Source organism: Sphaeramia orbicularis, chromosome 7 (assembly GCF_902148855.1).
Source record: "Sphaeramia orbicularis chromosome 7, fSphaOr1.1, whole genome shotgun sequence".
Classification (NCBI taxonomy): Eukaryota; Metazoa; Chordata; class Actinopteri; order Kurtiformes; family Apogonidae; genus Sphaeramia; species Sphaeramia orbicularis.
The window spans coordinates 50,057,863-50,083,370 of record NC_043963.1 but is presented as its reverse complement, the minus strand read 5'-3'; the positions used below and the strand labels follow the sequence as shown (position 1 = coordinate 50,083,370).

General features: G+C 40.2%; 1 protein-coding gene across 1 annotated transcript in view; it reads right to left on the bottom strand.

Annotated features, from left to right (window-relative positions):
- mapk13 (mitogen-activated protein kinase 13) overlaps nucleotides 1–24,422 on the bottom strand; it is a 95,587-nt gene extending 71,165 nt beyond the window's left edge. The window contains exons 1-3 of the mRNA XM_030139142.1: nucleotides 24,214–24,422; nucleotides 21,370–21,499; nucleotides 21,181–21,239 (exon numbers count right to left, since the gene is read on the bottom strand). Coding sequence (XP_029995002.1) covers nucleotides 21,181–21,239; nucleotides 21,370–21,499; nucleotides 24,214–24,326 — 302 coding nt within the window. The 5' untranslated portion in view covers nucleotides 24,327–24,422. The remainder of the gene's footprint in view (nucleotides 1–21,180; nucleotides 21,240–21,369; nucleotides 21,500–24,213) is intronic.
- Nucleotides 24,423–25,508: the final 1,086 nt, after the last annotated feature.

Genomic DNA, 25,508 nt, shown 5'->3' with positions numbered 1-25,508 from the left:
AGGAAAATTTGCACACAACGGTAGTGCAAATCCAATCTAAACCGTGTTGCTATCTGGGATGGGGCAAAGCAAGGATTCCAAAGGGTATCCTATGACCCCACGTACAGAATGTGTGTAAAATTTTCAGATGACATGGGGAGAATTGAGGAAGGGGTGGATTTGGGGGGCCCAAGGAGAGAGTTTTTGAGGCTGCTGATGGAGACTATTGCCATGTCCTCCATGTTTGAGGGAAAAAAGAACAGGAAGAACCTGGCTCTGGACAGTACTGGTAATAACTTGCTTTTAAAAAAATGGATACTGGGATCCATTTTATATTTAAAATTCACTTTTTAACTTTTTATCTGATCTGCAAATAATACAAAAATACAATGATATCTATGTTTTTATGAAGTATTTAGGTATTTATCAATATTACATTTCTCTGTCTTCCATTGTATTGCAGCTCTAAGGGAGGACTGGTACTACATAGCTGGCAGAGCCATTGCGGTTAGCTTAGTACATGGCGGTCCACCTCCAAATTTCCTCTCCCCAACAGTATTTTCTCTTTTGGTTGATTGTTCAGCCAATCCTGTCCTAGAAGATATTACTGACGCAGAACTTTTGGAAAAAGTTTAAAAGGTCCGTTTGTACAGTGAAGTAAATGGAAGTTGATATTAAGTTGAAGTAAATATGACACAACATAATATTTAGGCTACAATAATATGTTTGTTCACTAGTTACCACTTGGAGAAAGCATAGGACATTTCACACCAGGCCAGTCTGCCCATTGCTATGTTCCCAACTGGCCTCTTAGAAAGATGTGCACAACTACTCAGTGGACCAGTGTTATAAGAAAATTACATTGTCCTTGTATTTTGTGACATGATTAGCCATGTGACTGAAAAATGTGCACAAATCCAAAGTATAAGGGTGCCTTTGGATGTCATGTAATTATACATACCTCTAATAATTGTGTTCAATTAAACGGGTAAAACTAAGAGACCTCCTTAACCAACATTCTACTGTTCCTGTTAGGTATCTGAAAGTACAACTCTTGAAGACCTTGAGAAGTCAAAGGCTCCTCTGCTTGACTATTTGGCCAATGCAGGATGCCTGAGGCCTATGTGGTCAGTAGGAGACAGGGATCTACTGGTGCATGACACTGTCATGTTTCAGATCATCTACAGGGTTCAGTGTCCTTTTCAAAGGTATTCAGTTGGATGTTTCCTGTCAGGTTATTAAGAATAGGAATCTGAGTTTAATTGACCAGTATGACTTCAGACAAACATAACTAAATGATTTCTATTAAAAGCTTCACCATATTTGCATGGCTGCCATTTTCCTCTGACATCACTCTCAGAATGCAAAGTTCTATTGCGGAAGGAATGAAGTCATATTGCCATGTTTCCAGTTGCTAACATTATAAATTTGGAGAATGTGACAGTACCATTTAATCACTTGCTGAAAGATACACAACTGAAAAAGCAGTGAATGGTGACAATTTGAAAAACGACTCAAAAGGCAAAACATTTGAATTACATTTTTAGCTTTCAAGTACTCACACAGACACATTTTGTCATTTTGTAGTGTGATATAAAATAATTTGAGGGGCATTTGTTTCATTCAAAAATATAAATACACATAGTAAAAACTGTATTACACCCTGGAAGTAAAATGCACTGGTTGTGTTTAGGCTTGCACAGTTTCAGGAAGCAGGTATATCCTGCTGTCATTTTATAAAACAGAATACACTTGTGGATGCAATCTGTTAGAACTACACACAGAAATGTGTTGCAGTGAGACAAATACAGGGTGGGGAAGCAAAATTTACAATATTTTGAGGCAGGGATTGAAAGACAGTGTATGACCAATTAGTTTATTGAAAGTCATGAGAATTTATTTGCTACAAGAAAGTTTACATAATAGAAAATGTTTTTATTCTATGTGTCCTCCTTCTTTCTCAATAACTGCCTTCACACACTTCCTGAAACTTGCGCAAGTGTTCCTCAAATATTCGGGTGACAACTTCTCCCATTCTTCTTTAATAGTATCTTCCAGACTTTCTCGTAATAGTTTTGCTCATAGTCATTCTCTTCTTTACATTATAAAAAGTCTTTATGGACACTCCAACTATTTTTGAAATCTCCTTTGGTGTGACGAGTGCATTCAGCAAATCACACACTCTTTGACGTTTGCTTTCCTGATTACTCATATGGGCAAACGTTTCTGAAAAGGTATGGATAATAGTGTTAGGTATGATTATGACATCAATATATGTTTGGTTTCAAAACAATTGACATAGTGCCTGCTGAGAAAAAACAACTAAATGTTCATTGTAAATTTTGCTTCCCCACCCTGTACATGTCATACATATTGTGTAATAATATAACCAGAATATGTTTGAGGTAGTTTAAAGAGACAGCCAGAGAATTTATATTATGATGTGAGCTTGAATAAATGAAGTGCTTTTTATCTAAAGGCTTTAAGAGATGTATTCCCAATGTGCCCAAATATTTCAGAATTAAATAAAATGCCACTATATAATGGTAGGAAGAGGCTGAATGCAAATATTACCTGTAGCTAACACATGGCTAAATATTTTTGTTTTATCCTCAAAATTTGGCCGATACACCTCCAGATTTATAACATCTATTACTTTTTCAGTCACTCATCATTTGGGAAGCAGAAAATTATAGTGATGTGACCGATTCTTTACATTATTCCTTCCATATCATAATTTGTGTTTCCTTCCCAGAGCTTGATGTTAAAGAAAAATGGCCACAATATTATTATGGTTGTGATGGCCCTGACCAGTTGGTTTGCTGGGTATTGTTGGTGTGTTTCTGTTGCAGAGGATTGGATACATCTGGTGCTGCCAGGAGGACATGGTTTGGTGCCTTGGAGGTGTGGCTGACTGGGGATTGCAAACGAGCCACACCTGGTTGGGAGGTCATATAGGCCAGGCTTCTGCTGGATACTCTCTCTCTCTCCCTGGGCTGCTACTCTTCACATCTCGTCAGCCATGGCTGGACCCCTTGTACTTGTAAAATAAAGAATGTTCATTCTTTGATGGCAAGACAACCGTGTGGTCTCACCTATGTGCTGTTGTGGCCTAGAGGAGTTGGGCATAACAAATGGGGGCTCGTCCAAACTAAAAGTGGCTGGTTATTGTTTGGGTAGGTGGTTTGAGTGTCTCGTTTACTTGATTGCCGGCACACTGGTTGCTGTGGTTCATTGTTGGAGCTGTGTTGGTCTCTGGTAATTGTGAAATGCATGTTTGTTGCTTGTTTTGGAGATCAATTCTGTGGGTTTTTTTGCAAGTCTGTTGGAAATGAGATAATGGTAAATGGTTTTGGTTTATTTGCACTATGGACACAACTCCCCGTTAGGCTACAGGGCACTGTCCATTAGGGATTGTGTCCATTGGTTTCACCTTAGGTGGTGGGAAAGTGGGCAGAGCAGTTGTCTCGGGGGCACATCCGCTGCTGCAGGGGGGTCGCCATTTAATGGTTGCTTTCCGGGCTGACGGGCTAAATCATTGATTGTGAATAATTTTGATTATTACAGTCAATGTAGTGCGTAATTACCCATCACAAGTACCACCTGAAGACTAAGGTTGAGTTTTAGGTAAGTGTTTTGGCTAGGCAGTTAGGGGGAAGTCTTCTGTCAAGGGCAACGTGGGCCCAAGTGCAAATAAAGTTAGTTTTCTGTGTTATTGTGTGTTTTTGGTGCACAATATGTCGACTGAACACAGTAATCTTTTGGTTGCAGAGTTTTTGCAACGAGCTTCTCATAGCACATTATCTCAGTTTACAAAGGCAGATTTGGTAGATTTAGCTGTGCATTTGGGGTGGAAGAAGCCCGCGCAGGTTCCTAAAAAGGCTGAGCTGAGGGTCATTGTAGAGGGTCTGGCAGTGTCAGTTGGTATTTTGGAGCTTCAACAGAGTAAAGTTCCTGATGTAAAGGTTCCAGGGGTTATGGAAAATCTGTCATTTGATCAGTATATGCAGCTAGAAAGAGAAAAGGCAAATATGGAAAGCGAGAGATTTCAGCTTGAGCAGGAAAGGATAAAAGCAGAGCAGGCACAGAAAACCAGGGAGGCAGAGGTAAAAGTAGCTTTGGAAAGGGAAAGGTTAAAACTCGAACAGTTAAAGCTGGAATTGGTAAGAGAGGGGAAGGCTAGTGAGTTTCTCCTTGGCTCTGGGTCATTACGGCAAGCTCCTGTACATTGTGTCTCTGCTCAGTCCATGAGCCGTCCTAACCCGACCCCCAAATAAAGTGTCCAGGGTAACCCATATCCGCGCCTCACTAATTTCTTTGAACAGGATGATGAGGAAGATAAAATATATGAAATAACTAAAACTAATACTAAAACTAAACTAAAACTAAGCATTCAGAAAAAAATAACTAATAAAAACGTACAAACCTGCTCTAAAAACTAATTAAAACTAACTGAATAAGAGAAAAAAAAAGTCAAAACTAATTAAAACTAAACTATAATTAAAAATCCAAAACTATTATAACCTTGTTGCCAATTTGCGCCTACCACCACCAAACATTCATACACCAGTGTGGGTGGCACTGGAGGCAGGGGGGTGAAGTGTCTTGCAACAGGGCACAACGGACTGATTAGGACAGAGTGGGATTCAAACCGCCAACCCTTCGGTTATTGGACGACCCGCTCTACCACCTGAGCCGTACCTGCATCTGTTGTACCACCCATTGGCTTTTCACCAAGCCCTTCCATCCAGTTCATTCACAAAGGAGATGACAACTTCTCCTGTACACCAATGTTCCCCGTGGCCAACACGTGTGTTAACTGTATCAAGTTACCACTACATGTGTCATACCTGCTGTTCAAGGAGAAGTTTGACTTCGCAACCAGCATCACATATAGGTTTGGCAGGGCATGAACACATTGTGCTCTATTTTACCTTTCTTTCTCTGCTTGTCCAGGTCTGTCTTAAAAAACTAAAGGGCCACTGTTAGTTGCATTTGAATGCCCACCTTGCTGGTTCCAGTCAGAGGGTACAGACTTATTTTCCCACCCCCCAAAGGGAAGGCAAGGGGTAGGTTATTGTTTTTGGTTCAGTTTGTTAACACTTTAGTGGCAAAACTATTGGTTGAATTCATACCAAATTGGATTTATTGATTGCCAGTGACCCAGAATAGATCTGATTACATTTTGGGAAAAGTAGGTTAAAGTTCAAATTTTTTGTGAATTTTTAAAATATTTTTTCTTCTCTCATTTACTTACCATGGGTGAAATTTCAAATGTCTATAAAAACATCAATTTTGTTTTGATTTACTTCAAACTTGGCACATATATAGAGCAATTGATATGCTGACATCAGCACATACATAGACATGATGACATCAGCTGGATCAATGCCAAAATAAATATAGAGGCAATTGATATGACATCAGCTCAAGTTGACATTTATTTTTATTGACATTCATCATGTTTCATACAAACAGTTGGCATTTCTCATCTCTTAGTCCGAATAGAACCAAGTGCTCATTGACTTTGTGCACAAATGTTATTTATTTAAAAAATGTTTTAACACATGCTGTTCAATGCAGAAAATCTATAAGTGAAGAAAATAAATCTATTCCATGGTTTCCATAATTTTCTAATGAGTTCATGGTACTCTCACAAATGGCTACATCAATGTCTGGAATTATAACATTGTTATTGGTTTGAAGTTCAGGTAAGGGTCCTTCTTCATCAATGCCGTAATAGTTATCAACATCAAAAGTGCCATTTACAGCTGGATGGATTCCAGTGTTGTTTATGACACCTGTATGCCACAGCTGAAGAGGCATCTGCCCTCCTTGTGTGGAGAGGCCATGATTGTTCCACTGGTTCATAAATTCTGTCACAGCCTGTTCAATTTTTGGTATGTAAATATAATGAAGACAAAACAGATGTAATTCATTCAATGAATCAAGTAAACCATGTTCTTCCATGAAGCTAAAGATACTTGCAAAATTTCTTGTTACAACTCTATTGAGTTCTGCCCACAGTCTCTCAATCCTTTGGTTATGTACTGAGATGCCTGTAATAACACTGTTCAGTCCTCTTCTTTCTAACATGAAACAAGCAACATGTATATTTTCCATACCATGATCACACCTGACTCTTAAGGGCAAACCAAAGTTGGCTATTCCTTCTAAGAATAATGACAAGACACTTGAAGCTCTATTGTTAGATAAGCATCGTAGGTATATGATAGTCCAACTGAAGCCGTCCATGCAGCCATGAAAGACCATCCGCCACCTAACCAGTTTGTGGTTACCATCAAAATGCCTGTTGGGAGATCAGAATCCACTTTTGAGTATGTGTATACTGCATCACAGTTATAATGAAAGCAAAAAGTATAGAGGACTGTTAAGATTCTGAAGAAATAAGTATTTCTTAATGTGTTTGGCTACCATAAATAATAAAAAGCTTGACAAAATGCAGACAATAATTGCTATTATGGCAGTACATTGCTTCTCTTACAAAACTCACCATAACTGGTTGGGTGCCTGAACACTGTACACCCTTCGATGTATGGCATGACGCCCAATTGGATCAACATGATGCAGACTCAGTCTTAAATGCCACCTTTGAACTCTTAAGCCACGGGATCTAAGACTTCCCATTACATATGTTTCACCTGCATTGGGAGTGTTGTGTAATATATCACTAACAATTGTGTCCAGCTCCTGGTTTGATAAAACTGACAACTGTAATGGCTCCATCCCAGAGTTTGCCTGTGTCTGTACAGGGTTCGCCGACTGATTCCAAAGCATGATGCAATCCGCTGCCATGTCATACCAATTGACACGCAGTGCTCTATCTGTTCAGCAGATATGGTGTATTGAGGCCGACCTCGATAGCCACTCAGGGTTGTTGGGGGTCTCAAGTTGTTTGGTGTCCCATTAGTAGAGCTCTGTCTGGCGTGGTGATCTTGCAACAAATGCCAAAAGCATCTACACAAAGATACTAGCTGGCTGCTAATGCCAGAATTAAGGTGATCATATCCAGACACAGCGGCAATAAATGTACAAAGAGTCCTTGTATGATCATCCAGTTGTCTGTACAGTCTCTCTTCAGTGAAGCTGTCAGGCTGTTCCCTTTGCAGTGACTCAATGCATTGCAAGGCACTATTTAAAAAAATGCAATATCCTCTTCTTCCGTGCCTTTGGCTTGAAGAAAAAACATTCGGAAACGAAATATAAAAAGCATGAGATGAAGATACATTGCTGGAAAAAAGGTAAAACTGAAACTTCCCTCAAGCCTTTTGTTGAAATCTGTTTACCGAGTTGCGTCTTCCGGTTCACTTTCCTTTTTTGTTTTTATTGGCTGTTCAGCACAAATCACTTCCTTTTTAAGTAAAATGCCTTCCTGTTTAGGTGAAATGCCTTCCTGTCTAGGTAAAATACCTTCCTGTTTAGGTGAAATGCCTTCCTGTTTAAGTGAAATTCCTTCCTGTTTAGGTGAAAAAAATTATGTTTGAGAAAGATGCATGTGTGTGCGTTTTCACATGCGTTTGTGAATGCATTTCACACATGTGTGCCTTTTCACATGTGTGTGTGAATGCATTTCACGTGTGTGTATGTGTTTTCATGTGCGTACGTGCATTTTCACGTGTGTGTGTGTGTGTGAATGCATTTCACGTGTGTGTATGTATTTTCACATGTGTGGGTGTGCATTTTCACGTGTGTGTGTTTTCACGTGTGTGTGAATGCATTTCACGTGTGTGTATGCGTTTTCACGCGTGTGTGTGCGTTTTGACGTGTGAATGCATTTCACGTGTGTGTGTGTGTGTGCGTTTTCACATACGTGTGTGAATGCTTTTCACATGTGTGTGTGAATGCTAATTCTGAATTATGTCCCATACGGCCCCTTATACTTGTCCATTTTTGCAAAGCACCATGGATTGCCCTTTGCATGAATTGTGCTATACAAATAAATCTGCCTTGCTAGATTTCTAACACATGAAGAAGGCCAAAAATGTGAGTGTGTTAAGAGAGGATGACATTGTTGAATTAGCTTCAGATAATCCACTGTATTTGCACAGTTGCCTGCCGAAATCAACAGTGCAGTTGCAGGGCATATGGCCTACCATGCATGCCTACTTATGGACCATGTCAAGCTGGGAATTAAGAGAATCACTATGATCAACTTCTATGGGAGGAAGAGTGTGACGACTAATGGTAAATCTACTGAAGGTCACAGTGCAAAAAAGTATAAAAATAAACCAGAATACGAGGAAACAAGTGAACAAAATAGAAAAAGATATATATGAAAAACAAAAGTATTTAAAAATATATATTAAAAAAATGACCAAAAAAAATAGTATTACAAAAAATATAAAGAAAAAGTGGTTAATGATATTGAGCCTTCACATGGCAGCCCTGTTTTGACTAATTTTACAGTACCACACAGTTATAATGAATTTATTCTTTATTGGAATCAAAAGAAACCACCAACACTAGGCAAAACGATATGAGAAAGAAGAAATATGCAATTACTTAAGGGAAATTATACTTGTTTTTCACATAAATATGCTTGTAGCCAATTGCTTTAATATGTAATTGTACTTGTAATCACTTATCTATCATGCAAATATGCTAATTAGAATATTACATGGCCAAAACATGTATCAGGCACCAGTATTCCTGGTCTAGGAGGAATACAAAGGAGTAATGGTCATTTTAGGTACTCAATGGCTGCCATCTTGAAAATGGGGCCTATGTTGGAGTAAAACTTTGGTAATCTTTTAGTATGTTTATAAGTAAATCTGATAATATTGTAAACCACTGAGAAACCTTTTGTCATTTTTTTTTTGTGGTCAAGCCGTATTTGCAGCTGACTATTAATCCATGTCAACGCATTAATTTTGCAATTACAATATGCCACAACTCTCTTTGGATCTTTGAAATCAACCTGGTTAAAAACTTAATGAAGTTACTAAGCTAGAATACAATAAATTTGTTCTGTAATGGGAGCTGGTTATTTGTTGACGCTAACAAACTTCATGTTTCAGCTATTTTGGTTGCCTTCATCAATGATAACAGCTTGAATTCACACAAGATGGAGGTCAGTTTCACTAGGAATGGGACATGACAGTAGTCAACAGGAGTGGGGAGTCCTTATAACTAGGGATGCATCGATCTGATACCAGTATTGGGCATCGGCTCCTATACTCAGTGTGTGTACTCGTATTCGTACTCATAAAAGATATCCAATACAAATGCACCGATACCAATTACGGCCGTGTGGCATTCACAGCAGTGGAAAAATGTGTGGGGAGTGCGAAGAGTGTGGAGATTTTTCAAAATAAATGAAGGTGATAAAAGTAATGCTGACTGCAAGTAATGTTAAAGACACAGACAGATACGGACGGAGTGTTCTGTCCCTCCTCTGCGTACATTCCATCTATTTTCCAGGTGCTCGCGGATGCGTACCCAGACAGAGAATGCCACTTGGAACCATGGAGGTAGAGGCAGAGGCGCCGGGATGACATAGGCAAGGTAGGCAGCTGCCTAGGGACCCCTCGCTGAAGAGGGCCCCCAATGGCCTCATGGTCATTTATCTGTACAACTTATGAAAAACCATCCATTGTAAACAAACCACCACAGTGAGGCAGCGTTAACCCTCTCCAGTACTGTTTTGTGACTGGGGCCCCCCAAACTAGAGGGATTCCCCCTATGCAATGACAAACGCTTTGAGGGTAATGTAGAAGTGACATCCGCCCTCACGCACCCCCCATCACATCCCCCACTTGCTGTCAGTGGAGGAAGAAACGGTCTGTCCACACTGAGCACGGCGGCGCAGGCATTTAAAAATAACACCAATGATGAAGTGCTCCTGCCCTTCAGGGTTTGCAAACAGGCAAAAAAAGAAAGAAGAGGAAAAACGCCAACGACACAGTGTTAAGTATTAAGTAAACCATTGTTTTCTCTAAATAGGCTACAACTGTGTGATATGTTTTAAACTCTGCGAACAAAACCCCTCACATCAGTGACCAAACACAAAGATAGATTTTAGCATGAGAGGGTGAGGATTCAGTTCAATAACTAATCATATACACACAACACAACTTTGTTCTGTTTGACGAATTTAAGTATAGAATAAACACAACTTCTCGATCGCCCTTTTCTACTGCTGTACAGCGTTCCGAAACTTCTGTTGAGCTAAATAATTTTGATGTGGAGGACCGAAGTACAACAGCATTAAAAGTATTTTGTCATTAAAACCCAAAAGCTAAGCCTACTGAAGTGTTTTCACTTACTCTTGACGGTTGTCTGCCCCCTGCTGCGGTCACGGACAGAACTTTATTCCAAACAAAATCGTCTGGTCCTATGAATCCCATCCAGTTTGGCCAAATAATCCATCAAGTTCAATGTACATTTTCGGTTAGCTAGCAATTTCCGTTGGTGATCTCTCCATCCCATTAGGAGAAAAATGTCCCTTTTCCATTGCGTTTGTCCATCTCATCAATATGTATGTTCCTTGTGTTGCAGCTGGTTTAGGCACAGAAGAGGACTAGAGTAGGCTTGCAGCAAAAGTTTTTATTTTCAAGCCAACATTTGTTAGAGTCCCTCACATCAGCTCTGTGCCCTCACTGCGTAACTGAGTTCTCCTCATGTTCAAGGCAGGCACACGTAAACAATACATGAGGCGTTCAGGAACAATTAGAATAATTAGGAAATTACAACACTTTTCAAAATTGCCAAATATTCAGAATATTCAAATGCAACATCAAAAAAATGAATGGCGGTGTCTGTGAACCATGTCTGTGAACCATGTAATCACAATCCTACATTTTAAACTCTGTAATTATCTATATGGCTGGCACTTATATCAATAGAGCACAACATCAGGAAGTCGTTGAACATGGAAGATTTAGTCACTGCTTTTGTGCGAGCTAAAGTCCGCAAATGTTTCTAAAACTCTTAATTTTTGATGGTTATTCTTTAACATCAATCCTTGTTGTACCATGTTGTTAAAGATAGTGTGTGTTATTTCACTGTTTTAATACATCTCTTAACACATATATTGTGTAGTTCAAGAGAAAAGCACTTTGTTCCAAAAAGTCTTGGCATGTATAGTTCTTTTTAATAATAATAATAACTAGAACTGCGAGCAGTTATGAACGGGGGCCAAGCCTCCCCGCCCACTCGGACCCCAGGCCCCACAGAGCCCACGGAAGTCGTCCCCGAAGGACGTGGGTCTGGGGCTGAGCTGGTGGAGGCTGGGCCCCGTTCATAAGGGTTTACAGTTGGAGTTAGTATTCCACCGTCTGAGCCGCTGTATTCACTGGAATGGGACAAATGCACCAGTAGAGTGGAAGGAGGAATGTGTGGGACTGGGATTAGTTGGAATAGATTACACTCACGTTGACCAATCATTACTAAACTTTACAGCTGGTCTCAGGAGTGACCCCACATCATACTCACCAAATTTTGTTGAAATCTGTAAAGGCGTTTCAGAGATAAAAATTTCACATATTTGCAGCGCCCAATAGAGGTTAACATTCGTCAAATTCAGCTGATACCCTCACAGTGACATGTAAAATAAGGATCTAATATTTGGTGTTGAAAGAATTTAATTTGTCTGAGATTTGTAATAATTAACATTTTTTTAGCTAGCTACAGAAAATTATTCATTGATAAATTTCACATTTTTTGACCGAAAAAAAATCCTTTTGATAACTTAGTATCATGTCTATGAGAAGAGTGTACATGCCAAGATTCATGCAGATCGGAAAAAAATCCCAAGTAGAAGTTTTAAAAAGTAGGTTTTCCAGTTTTCGCAATTTTGCCGGAAAAAAAGTCATCCCCCGAATCTGCCTGACCACGCCTACATGATTCAACCTTATTCAAGGAATCTGAGGATATAAGGTTTTTTAATGTGCGACATACAGTTTGGGAGTTATAGACCAAAATGCATATGCCTTGGTTCTATGGCCCCCTGCTGGTGGACATATATAATTGTTTGCGTCTCAGTTCCGTGCAGGGGTCTGGACCAACCCTCCAAATGTCAGCGCTCTACCATGTACGCTTTAGGCTGCAGGAACAGTTGGAGCCGGATTCCCTGCATTCACTGGAATGGGACCGATGCATTAGGAATGCAAAAGGAGGAATGTGTGGGACTGGGATTTATTGTAATAAATTACACCCACGTTGACCAATTATTACCAAACTTTACAGCTGGTCTCAGGAGTGAACCCACATCATGCTCACCGAATTTCGTGTGAATTGGACCAACTTTTTTGTGACTTGGTTTTTCTCTGCTTATAGCGCCACCTATAATCCAATTGGTTCCAAATTTGGTACAGAGCCTCTGGTTTATGTCTAAAACAAGAATATTAACTTTGATATGGATAGCATTTATTTTGACAAAGATATGCAACAATATGTGTTTTTTTAGCTAGCAAAAAATTTTATTCGTTTATAACTAGCACATTTTTTACAGCAGCAAGCTGATTGTAATAACTTTAGACCAGAAGCCTCTGGAGATTGTCTGTGCAAAATTTGAAGCCAATGGGGCTTAAACCATAGTAGGAGTTCGAAAAAGTATGTTTTCAATATGTAGCAACTTAGAAAGAAAAATATGAAGAGGAAGTGGGCGTGGCCTATGTCAGAAGACTCATCTCTATCCAAGGAATACAAAGATGTAAAGTTTATGAATGTGTCATTTAAAATGTGGAAGTTAGAGGCAAAAATGCGTATTTGTCTGTTATAGCGCCACCTAGTGGAGTACATCCACAGTTTTTGCTCTGGTTGATCTGTGTCCTATTCTATAGGGTCCATAGAAATTTCACAGCCCTCAGCAGAACAGTTCAGCTGTAGGAAATGTTTGTTGTTTAAGTTGTAATAAGTCACGCCCACATTTTTCAGCCATGCCCACCTTAGAGATATGGCCTCAGGAAAGGCCCTTCATCATGCCCACCAAATTTCGTAGAAATCGGTGCAGCCGTTTAGGAGATATAAATTTTCCACATTTGCAGCGCCCCCTAGTGGCCAACATTCACCAAATTTGGCTCATACCCTCACAGTCACATGAGAACCAAGAATCTAAGATCTGGTGTTGATAGCATTTACTTTGACTGAGATATGTAAGAGTTAGCATTTTTTTTAGCTAGCTAGAGAAATTTGTTCTTTAATTATATGCGCATTTTGCAACCAAACAAAATTCTTGTAATAACTTTGGATCAGGCCCATGAGACAAGTGTATGTGCCAAAATTCACGCAGATCAGACAAAATCCCAAGTCAGAGTTCGAAAAAGTAGGTTTTATAGTTTTTGCAATTTTGCGTGGAAAAAAGTCATGGCGGAAATGGGCGTGGCCTAGCTCACGTGATTCAGTACTATTCAGGGAATCTGAAGATGTAAGGTTTTTGAATGTGCGACATACGGTGTGGGAGTTATAGACCAAAATGCGTTATCCTTGATTATAGCGCCCCCTTTTGGTGGATATATGTGCATTTTTGCGTCTGAGTTACGTGCAGGGGTCTGGACCAACCCTCCAAATTGCACCGTTGTACCATGTACGGTGTAGGCTGCAGTAACAGTTTTAGCGGGAGAAAAATAAAAAGAAGAAGATGAATAAAAATCCGTACAAAAACAATAGGGTTCCACAGCACCGCTGGAACTGTGGAACGCGTATGCTGGCATACGCGTCCCCCAGTCCCCGTGGGCTTGGCCCCCTAATAATAATAATAATAATAATGTTTTACCATGTTTTTGACTTGTAAACAAAAATAAACATTAATTTAACCAAATTGTGTCACTCCCATCAACAATGTCTAATTGAAGACACTGTGTCCTTTACTACACTCTAGTGCAGGGGTGTCCAAACTTTTTTTAAAGAGGGCCAGATCTGACAATGTGGAGATTGCCAGGGGCCAGTGGTCCCTTCGGACATTTTTTAGTCAGTAAAAATTACATATAAATGCGCTGTTCTACAACAATTTTATTTTCATTGTCACAATATCATTTTTTTAAATGGCAATGTAACCAAATCTGAGCCACTCAGGTCTGAACAAAAAAAAACAACAAAAAAAAAAAAAACAATTCTGTCTTCCTTTCACATCTGGAGACAGATAACATAGAACAAACTGTGTGAAGTATCTTAAACTTCCAAGAAGTTGATAAAAATCTTAACCCCACATTCATTTTAAACATGACTTATATGAGTAATCATTACTCATATATTACTCAGTAATGCAAAGTCTGTTAACGTTTAAGATGAAAACATATGACTCTTACTCTTGTCTTTCACAAAATCATTCAGAAAGTAATATTCTGTGTCACATCTATAAGTACATAACACCAGCAGTTAGAGGCAACTAACCTGGCAACTTGGTAGCCTGCCTTGGTGGCGAATTCATTGAACTCACAGGTTCACATGAAGAGTCACTGTTGTGAGTTTAAAGCAGCTTGAATTTGCTTCACTTCTTCAGAACGCTCACTCCCTGCTAGCTTGTCATATGCATTAGCATGTTTTGTCTGCTAGTGTCTCTTTACATTGAATTCTTAAACAAGGCAACAGTCTCTTGACAAATTAGGCAAACGCAATCACCTCGATTTTAAGTGAAAAAAAACTGTAATTCCCATTTCTCCTGGAAGCGGCGGCCCTCACTGTCAACTTTCCTTTTTTTATTTACAGGCGCCATGGTTAGAAATTAGCGAAAAGGGTTCACGGCAAGGTCACAGAGCCAGATAGAGTTAGAGTGGTGCTGCCACCATGAGGTGAAAGGAGGAACTGCATTTTGAACCTTTTATGATTCATGTGCTTGGTTCAACAGTCCAAGCGGGCCATAAATAATACATTCTAAAACCGAAGCTGTGGGCCGTATAAAATCTGACCGCGGGCCGTGATTGGCCCCCGGGCCAGACTTTGGACATGCCTGCTCTAGTGGATACTCTGTGTAGCGTAATACAGAGTAATGCATGACTCATTAAATGCACCAGAAAACAGGAAATTGCATCTGGATTTTATTTTTCTTCTTCAGTGATTCAACCACCATATCTTCGCATATTAGGGGCCTCACTTTACTTTCTTGCCTAGGGCCCCCAGATATCTTGAAACGGCCCTGGGTAGAGGATCTGTTCAAAGAGCGACTGTGTGAGTTAGAGAAAAACTACTGACATATTTATGACAACTAACCTTGGGTGAGCCGGGGGTATGGAGCGGTGCGGACCGTGCCGCCAGCAGAAGTGAAAACGAAACTTACCGCTCATTTATCTTTTCCCTACCTGCTGAGGCTAAGCTTTTAAACCTTACCAACGAAAACACTGCAATATTAGTATCACATTAGCGATGCCTCTGTCATCTCCATGTTTATTATTACTTACTTTCTTCTTCTTCTCAAAAAAATTTTACTCTTCTTCGAGGTATTTGTCCAGTATGGTTAATTAACAGCGGCGCCCCCTGGTGGATTATTTGAGAAACGCTCATTCCATCACATTAAATGTCAGTAGCAGCACCTTGTTACAGTCAGACTAATGACAACAACAATAAAGCACATTTACAAAAGGAACTAAGAACTGGAAAGGGATTATTAAGTACTCGTATTGGTCCTCAGTATCGGCAAGTACACAAATGTAAGTACTCATACTCGGTCTGGAAAAAAGTGGTATCTGTGCATCCCTACTTATAACAATACAAGTGTTATATATAAATACATAGTTATCATATGAATAATTAACAATGAATGCAATGAAAATACAGGTGGAAGTCATCTTTTACACACAGACCTTGTCAGAAAAACACTGAAATGTCTATAGATACACTGTTCTGTGAGATGTGTGCGTTACCTTTGCATCCTAATCTGTTTATGTAGTTGTAGGGGAAACTGTGGCGCAGCTGGTAGAGCGGGTCATCCAATGACCAAAGGGTCGGTGGTTGGAATACTGGCTCCAACTGTCCACATGTCGGGCAAGACACTGAACCCTATATTGAACCCACTAGGGGTGGCAGCACCTTGTATAGTGTCAGGTGTGTGTGTGTGAATGGGTGACTGTGAGGCCTTGTAAAGCGCTTTGGGCACCATGAAGGTGTATAAAAATAAAGTTCAGTCCATTTAGTTTTTTCCACCAAACTGAGTTCATTTTCAGTTCAAGTGAACATTTGTATTACATTATATTTTGTGATGTATAAATTTGCATTATGTAATTCCGCTCTAATGAAATAACTTTAACTTACCTTAACTTTAATGAGGGGCTTTTTATGTTTTAGACTGTTACTGGTCAGAAAGTAAGATTTTGTGCATGCTTAAAAAGCTACATGAAGCTTATTTTTGAGTCTATGTTGTGATGGATGTTGATATTAATTACCTCCTACCATAGAGGCACAGAAGATTTTGGGAGTGATCAGAAAAAAACATCAACAAAGATCTCTATGCAGTAATCAATATACAGGCTGTCATCTTGGATGACAACCTTTTTGTTAGCTTAGAAATGAAGTAAGCTAAATGCCAACAACTGGCTCCGGCAAAACACAAACTCCAACGCAAACTTCATGTAAGCACGCCAAATCTTTATCTATTTAAGATTTGAAATTATGCGTCTTTATGCAGTATAGGGACTTTTAGTGTCCAGTATAAACACACTGCTGTTGTGTATTTTTAGCTGGCTTTCCATTTATTACCTCTGCTATGAAGATGTGTCCAAGAGTTTGACTGGCCTGCACAGACATCTAACCTCTACCCCACCCCCTACTGAGACCAAACACACTGAATGTTACTCTTATTGACTTACAATTCTCACAGGGAACTTTCAGGATGTGGAAAAATTCACTTCATCAGCTTTCTTAACTTACAAAATCATGCACATCCTGCTGATGTCAAAGAGATCTGGAGAGGACTCTGGAGCATTTTGAGGAAAACCCCCTCCACGAAAATAGAGTTAGTTGTTGATGATAAGCTAATTCAAATATCAGTTGGTAAAGATGAAGTTAATTTTTGACTGACTGAACATGCACTCTACAATTGTAAATATTTAAATTTCATTATCAAAAAATATTTAATTTCAGTGGTAATAAATCAACCTGCAGCTCTTCTGATAACACACTCAATTAAAACAATCAAATCTTATTTATATAGTGCCAAATCATAACAAAAGTTATCTCATGATACTTTACATATAGAGCTGGTCAAAATCCAACTCTCAAGCCAAATTTGCTACACTGAAACATTAATTTACTCCTTCCTGATTAAGGAATGAAAAAAAGGCTGTCTTCATGCAAAATGTACCTGTGTGACCTTAAATTAACCATTTTCACCCAACTGTAGATATCTGTTTATTACGGGTTTGTGACATAATAACTGTGTGTGGTTTCATATATGAAAAAGTGGTGCTAGTGTAAAATAATGTGACTGGATAGGGCTGACTGTGATGAACCAAATTATATTTAAAGTCAAGTACAAGTAAAGTTCACCATTATTTTCCCTATACAGAAGTTAGGGCTGCACAATTTTAGCCAAAAATAAAATCCAGATTTTTCCCTCTAAAAACTCTATTTTCTATTTAAATTTTTGGGTAAAACTACAAAAGACAACAGAAGTTAGCATGTCATTTTCATAAGCAGCCCGCAATGCTAGAAGTGACTACTATGCTACCAGAAATGACACCAATATAAGTGGCTGGGTAGAGGGCTGTCTGGACTATCCTGCTGAGGCTGCTGCCCCTGCAATCCGGACCCGGATTGGGAGAAGACAGTACGGTATGGATCCATGCAGGACAACGTAAGATGAGTGATCCCCATGCAGTTATATTTGAACTGGGAGATCCTCGCGTGGACCACAACTTACATTGGTATCACTACTGTGGGCCCATCACAGATTTAAGGTCCATGGTCATTACACAGACTTCTGTGAAAAAGCGCTCTCACGGTTAGGAGGAGGAACTTACAGTAGCTCGGAGAAACACAGCCCAGAGGCACAAGAGAGATAAAATCAATTTGACAACATCCCTTTTTTTTTTTTTTTTTTTTTTTTTTTTAAATTGTCCTAATTTAAAAATCCAATTTCGATTTAAAAATCGATTGATCGTGTAGCCCTAATGGAAGTATTATTTGACATCAATTCATGGTGACAAGAATTGGGGGATCATCTATCTTTATATATAGTTTTTTGACTTGGACCCAGAGTGGAATTAATAAATCTAAAGGTAAATTAGATAGCTATTAATATGACATTGCCGTACATATTAGCTTGCTAGCTTGCATAATCCACATGCCAGACTGATAGTTTGATCCTGATTTACATTCATTAGTGCGTTTATTCTTTTTAGATACTGCAAAGTGGAAATCTCACATATCACTACTGCCTCACAGCAAAAAGATTCTGAGTTTGATTCCCAGTTGGACCATGGCCCTTCTTTGTGGAGTTTTCATATTCTCCCTGTGCCTGGTCCTCTGGTTTCTCCAACTAACAAAAGCATGTATGGTGCATTAATTCTCCTATAAGTGGCCTTAACCAAGGTAGTGGCTTAGAGCTGGAGTTGTACTGGGATGGATAAAGAGCAGGGGTTTAATTTCTCTAAAGGGGCAATAAAAAGTAAACTTTTGGAGCTTTGTTGTAACATATGTACATAAATCAATAGAACATAAACACAAAGGTATACAAACAAATATAAAAGTATATACTACACATCATACAGCTAAGGGACCAAATCACAGTGATCTAATAGAAAAATAAGTGGAATGTAGGTTAACAAATTGGAGTTGACCTTATCACTGTGGAGAATGATCTTAAATCGGCCCCAAAAACAGAAATACATCCTTGTCCTAGGGATGTAACGATATGAAAATTTCATATCACGGTTATTGTGACCAAAATTATCACGGTTATCATTATTATCGTGGTATTATTGAAATGTGCTCAAAATGTTTAAAATGCACTTATACACACACTGAAATAATATAACCAAGTTGTATTTTGAAAAAAATAATAAAGTAACATGCACAATGTACTTTCTGTTGCAGAAACGTTCAAGTAATAACATGTAAACAACAAACATACAAATGTGCATTAAAGTTGGCACCTTCTGGACACAAGAGATATCTGCACCAGGGGTGGGAACTGATAGGACTTGATCAATACCAATGCCATTATCAGTTCTGCTTATCAAACCAATTCCTTATCAATTCGCCTATTGATTCCTGAGGTGTTTTTGAGTGTGAAAAAAAGTAGTTGGACAAGTCAGTGGAGTTTGTTTGAACATTTTCCAGATCAAATCATTCACAGTGTCACACATATACACTATTGTACACACACAAACAGAAAATGAAACACAATCATATTTTCCTGAACTATTTAATGAACAAATGTAAATATTCTGAAAGAATGAGGATTTTAAAACATGTTAGGGTGATCTGATCCAGACTGGTCAGTGGTTCACTCCTGGTGAGAGACAGACCAATCCCAACAGTGGACTATGGTCAAGTTCCTCTGGAGGTCAGTCATTGGATTTACTGTTGAATGTCCTTCAGTTCATAAAGCCTCTTCTCCTTTGTTTTTTACACACATCATGTGTCTTTGTACAGTTGAAGCTCATTCATTTGGGCTCATTTGAACTGGCATGACTTTGTCCTGAGTATCTATATTCAGACTGTTTCAATGTTGGGTGAGGATCTGAATCAGTGGGGGCTGGGGAGGGGTTAACACTAGTGCACACCGGGTCTCTGCGCTCACTTGCTAGGACGTGCGCATGCTTGTTCGGACCAACCCGCACTCACACGGACCGAGTCCTTGTTCAGACTGACCCGCAGTCAGACCGTGCACGCGCACTCTGACGGACTGGGCCTGCGCGCTCGCGCGCTCTGATGGACCCGCAATCGGACGGACTGGGACCGTGCGCGCGCACCGACGGACCGGGTTCGTGCAGGAGCTGCTATCCCCAAATCTCTGGAGCTCTGTCCGTGCAGGTGCCTTCCACCATGTTTTCAGAGGCCAAACATTACAAACTGCGCACACACGCCCGGAGTGCTGCTGCTTCTTCAGGAAATGAACAGTACCGTGAGTTTTCTAGGTGCAGTAATCGAACACGGTTATCATAATAATTAGAATTTAAACGGTAATACTAACCGTTGGAAATTTTACCTCGGTTTATCATCATACCGGTTATCGTTACATCCCTACCTTGTCCTCAATCATTCTGAACTCCTGTAGTGATTTCTGCAGATAAATATTATCCTTGACATTAGGGATGTACCGATACCACTTTTTTCCAGACCAAGTACAAGTACAAGTACTTACATTTGAATACTTGCCAATATCAAGTACCGATACGAGTACTTAATCCCATTCCAGTTCTTAGTTCCTTTTGTAAATGTGCTTTATTGTCGTTGTCATCAGTCTGACTGTAACAAGATATTGGCATTTATTGTGTTGGAATGAGCGCTTCTCAATTAATCTGCCAGGGGGCGCCGCTCTTAATTAACCATACTGGACAAATACCACGAAGAAGAGTAAAGTTTTTTGAGAGGAAGAAAGTCAGTAATAACAAACATGGAGACGACATAGGTAACACTAATGTGGGTGCTAATATTGCAGCGTTTTCGCTGGTAAGGTTTAAAAGCTTAGCTTCTGGAGGTAGAGAAAAAACAAATGAGTGATAAATTTAATTTTTACTTCTGCTGGCAACAGTCTGTACCGCTCCGTACCTCCATAGTATTATAAGTAGGACGGAAACTGGCCAAGTCCTGGGTAGCTGTCATAAATCTGTCAGTAGTTTTTCTCTAACTCACACAGTCGCTCTTTGAAAAGATCCACTACCTCCATGGTTCCTGGTGGTATTCTCCTTCTGGGTACGCACCCGCAAGCACCTGGAAAATGGATGGGATGTACGCAGAGGACAGACAGAACACTCCGTCCGTATCTGTCTGTGTCTTTAACATTACTTGCAGTCAGCGTTACTTTTATCACCGCCATTTATTTTGAAAAATCTCCACACTCCCCACACATTATTCCACCACCGTGTACCTGCTGCACTTAACTGTGAATGTCACAAGGCCATAATTGGTAACGGTGCAGTTGTGTTGGATTACTTTTACGAGTACAAGTACAAATACACACACTGAGTATCGGAGCCGATGCCCGATACTGGTATCGGATCGGTGTATCCCTACTTGACATCATTACAGAGGCTTAACCAGCCTGGGCCTAAGGCATTTAATAATACTCTCATTAATACTCACAAGTCCTGGAAGTCATCAAGGCTTGTGACAGGCGTAAACACATCGAGGAGTCCAATCACCTATTTGGAGTGAAAAGGAATCAGTGGAGATGTGAGATCAGACTTCATGGCAGGGATGAAAAGGCTAGCTAGAACACATGTTTTGTGTAAACAAGCTGCAGAGCTGTTTCTAATGGTCTAAATTACTCACATTTTCATGCTTCATGTGTTTGAGCAGTCGGAGTTCACGGTACGCCCTCTTAGCAAAGATCTCTGATTGGAACGGTCTGTGGAGCTTCTTGATGGCCACTTTCTCTTTAGTCTTGTCATTTATTGCTGAACTGTGGTGAATATTGGAATAACCAGTTAGTACGTTTGTCATCTGCTAGTTTCACAATAATTTCATTCTTTTGAACCCAGTGGGAAAATGACAGAAGACAGTTGATTTTGAGATTTCACTTCTGATTCTACATGAGATTCTGCATAGTATGAGGGGCTCATTCTTTCAGGGCATTTTCACACAGCGTACTCGAGTCCGTATCTGAGTACACTAGACCCCAAACTGCTTAATTTTATCCATGTGAATGCAACTGTTGCGTGCCCGAGTACCGTGCCCGAGTCCAGTTGAGAAGGTAGTCCTGGGTCTGGACTGCCCAAACTCCAGCACGGTTCATTGCTGTGTGAATGCGATGTATGCCCGAGTCCGGAAGTGACCTAATCACCACTCTGACAACGGAAGTGGGTAAATCACCACGAGACCATCGACAGCGCTCCTGTTGTCTCCTGAAAAAGCCTCAGATCAACTGAACCACTCTGCGATATATCAGGGACAACAAAGGTTGCTCTGCTTCTCTTTGCCTCAAACAGGCTAACAGATAGCTAAGGGTTTGTCTTCTTCTGACTTCCATGTTTGCAGGATAGCGACAGAATTCCTTCCACACCACCACCAACTGTTTCGGACCTGTAACATCCATTCGTACTCAGGTATGGGCCACGGTATGCACGTGTCAATGCAACATCTGCAGGAAAGGTGTGAACGTATCCAAGTACGATAGGGACTCAAGTACGCTGTGTGAAAATGCCCTCACTGAGTGGTGATGGTGGAGGTGTTTGCAGTATCAAGATGTATTGTATGTAAATGTTTGGTAACTTGTGATGTGCACCTCTGCAATGGCCTGCAGGGCATCAAATTGTGGGACAGGACAGTTCAGGCTATTTGGATCCACATCCACCAACACACATCACTTATAGCTGCGTATGACTGTGAATAATTACAGGCCTTTTGCAGAAATCAGTTGCAGCGTGCATTGTGGGAAGCGGAGCTTCACGCAGCTGCAGTAGCAAGAGGCAATGAAGCCGTTTCTGTGTTTGTTGCCGCAGCGGCCATAATGTGGCTGTGTGGTGCTCCACTTCCTACAATGCATGTCACAACAAATTTCTGAAAATGCCCAAGTGAACAACCGGCTCTATTTGTAAAGAAATGGATTGCTTATGGTGGCGTATGCTTTGAAATTGTTCACCAATTCAGGTACGTAATCACGGAAAGACTTACAGATTTGTGATACTTAGGCTATGACTTGGATTTTACAGATTTGATGAAAAATTGGTAACAAAAGTCATACACAGCTTTAAGCAGAGACAGCACATTGGGCTACGTTGATGCACTAACGTAGGATATTACAGTTAGCAGTTTATCCAACAGAGACCAGCTATGAAACTGTTCATTATGGTTCTCTTTAATACTTCTCTCTTTCCCTATGTTTCCTATTTGCTACAAGGTGCTTTATAGGAAATGCACAGTGTTAAATAATGATGACGGGGGTGGCAGGTTATCAGATGGGCCTTTTTAAAAGGTTAGATGTTTTGAGCTTTAACAGATCATGACTCCCATGCTACAAACACTATTAGATAAAGAGCTAGGAAAGAGGCTATAAACCTTTATATATATTCGTTTTTGTTTTCTTTTTTTTTTGAGCCATGAGTAAAAGTTAATGAAGGTTAGTGAATTGATGCTGCACAACGTTTGTGAACCCTTGTGAACAAGCATTGCGCATTCCAGTACTCTGGGGGCATGGCTTTGGGGGGGAAGTCTAAAGGGTTTGGACTATTGAATTGTGTATTTTCAAAATGTAGCTTGCTCGAACCGTTTTTCCAGGATCTCCTACCCTACCTTTAACCAGGTTGGTCCCATTGAGATGGGGAATCTCTTTTTCAAGGGAAAAAACCTGGATAAAAAGGCAGTGAAACAGTCGCATAATAATAGAACACGATAAAAGCATTAACAAACAAAGACTCAAAAACTATTGAATTAAAAATGTATACAATCAATCAAAACATTTACAGACCAACAGCATTGATTCCAGGGATTTCACTCTCTTTAAAAATAGTCAAATGAATCAGTGTTTGTAGATGGAGCTCAGACTGAGCTTGTTCCAACCATCAGATGCTGAAAACCTAAAAAAAATTATTTCTTAATTCAGTCCTTATCTTTGGAACAGTTTCAAACTGTTCCACTGAGCAAAGATTTTAATTTCCAGGATTCCAGGTAAACAATGATCATATTTAAGAAGTATGCCTCCCCAAAATTGCTTTGTAAATTAAATGTTTTCTTGTTTTACTCACGCACATTTTTACATGTTTGAGCTCAGGTCCCCATGACAATTGCAGTTTCTATTCCTGGGGCTTCCCCTGTGATTTTTGTTGTGTGTAAATGAAAGTGGAAAGTGGCCATCTTTGCAAATCTGCAATGCTACAAGCCTACATTTTATTCACACACAGGGTGCCGTGTTGTGTGATGTACGGTGGTAAACGTGATAACATGGAAGAGTAGTGAGTTATACTCAAATAAACACGAGTTAGGGATGTTGTCATCTGTGTTGATTGTGTTGGTGTTCAGACATAAACCTGGCCCAACACAACGTTAATGCAGCCAGTTCTACTAGTGTCAGTGAAACCTGGGCTCAGATTCAACACAGTTCACACACACTCCGGTCCCTTCTACGACACACACACACACACACACACACAGTTGATCCGGTAAATGACAGGAACTCACCACACAGATCCGTACGCCCCGGTGCCTATCTGTTTAAGCCGTGTGTATTTCTCCGGGACTTCCCACATCGTGCTGTTTATTTCCTCACGGTAGAAATGCGGCTGAACCTCCATGGCGAAGAGAAGACGAACCTAGAGACAAATAACTTCTCCTCCCTCCTGTTGTAATCCTGTCAGTCGCTCAAAGGGTAGAGAAACACAGAACACACACCGCACAGTCACTGAACTTCCGTTGGGGATTTTCAAAATAAAGGTCGTAAGCAGGTGCTGCCTGTGTGGGTGGAAATGCAGGTGACAACATACGGCTGGACTGTCCAATCCCGTTCCGCGAGGGCCGGTATCCTGCACGTTTTAGATGTATCCCACTTCCAACAAACCAGATTCACAAGATAAGCCTATCATCAAGCTCTGCAGGGGCCTGAAAACGACTGTCAGGTGTGCTGGAAGAGGGAAATATCTAAAACATGCAGGATACTGGCCCTTGAGGACCAGGATTGGACACCCCTGACATACAGCTGCTGGGGTCGATTCCAGGGGATTTACAGTGTGGAGTGTACCTCTTGGTGTTTGCATGGGTTCTGTCTGAGTACTCCAGCTTCCTTCCACCATTCAAAGACATGCACTGATAGGCTAATTGCATGTTAACTAATTTATTTGATTACGCCAACAAATATTTTATTGCGTGTTAATGCAGTTTTATTATAATCATTTTCAATTGTGAAATTCAGTGGCATATTCTAATGTCACGGTGCTGCTATGTCCTAATCTGGAGAAGTCACGACTGTAATTTCAGTGCTGTAAAGTAGGCCTACGTTGTTGTTGGAATATTCATGCAAGCCAAGGGAAACAAGCATGGAGAAAGGTTTACTTTTGAATGGACATTTCATTTTTAAATTGCTGCCGGACGGCCAAATCGATAAATCTAAGGTAATATGCAACCACTGCAAAGAGGAATCTGCATATCACTGGAGCACATCAAGTCTTAAATATCACTTAAACTCAGCACACTCAGTTGATGCCGGTAAAGTGCCTGCTGGCGAAACAAACAGAGGGGGGAGGCTTCAGCAGACTACGTTGGAAGCGACGTGGGGAAAAAGTATCAACCAACATAAGCAAGACAAGCTAACAAATGCTATAGCAAAATGGATAGCCACAAACTTCAGGCCAATTAATGTTGTTGAAGTTGTTGGTCTGAGGAACGTTCTCCGGATAGCAACAAATAACTGCACGTATAAGCTCCCATCCAGACACACCACCACAAGACGAATGCAGGAGTTGTATGAAAAGGAGAGGGCT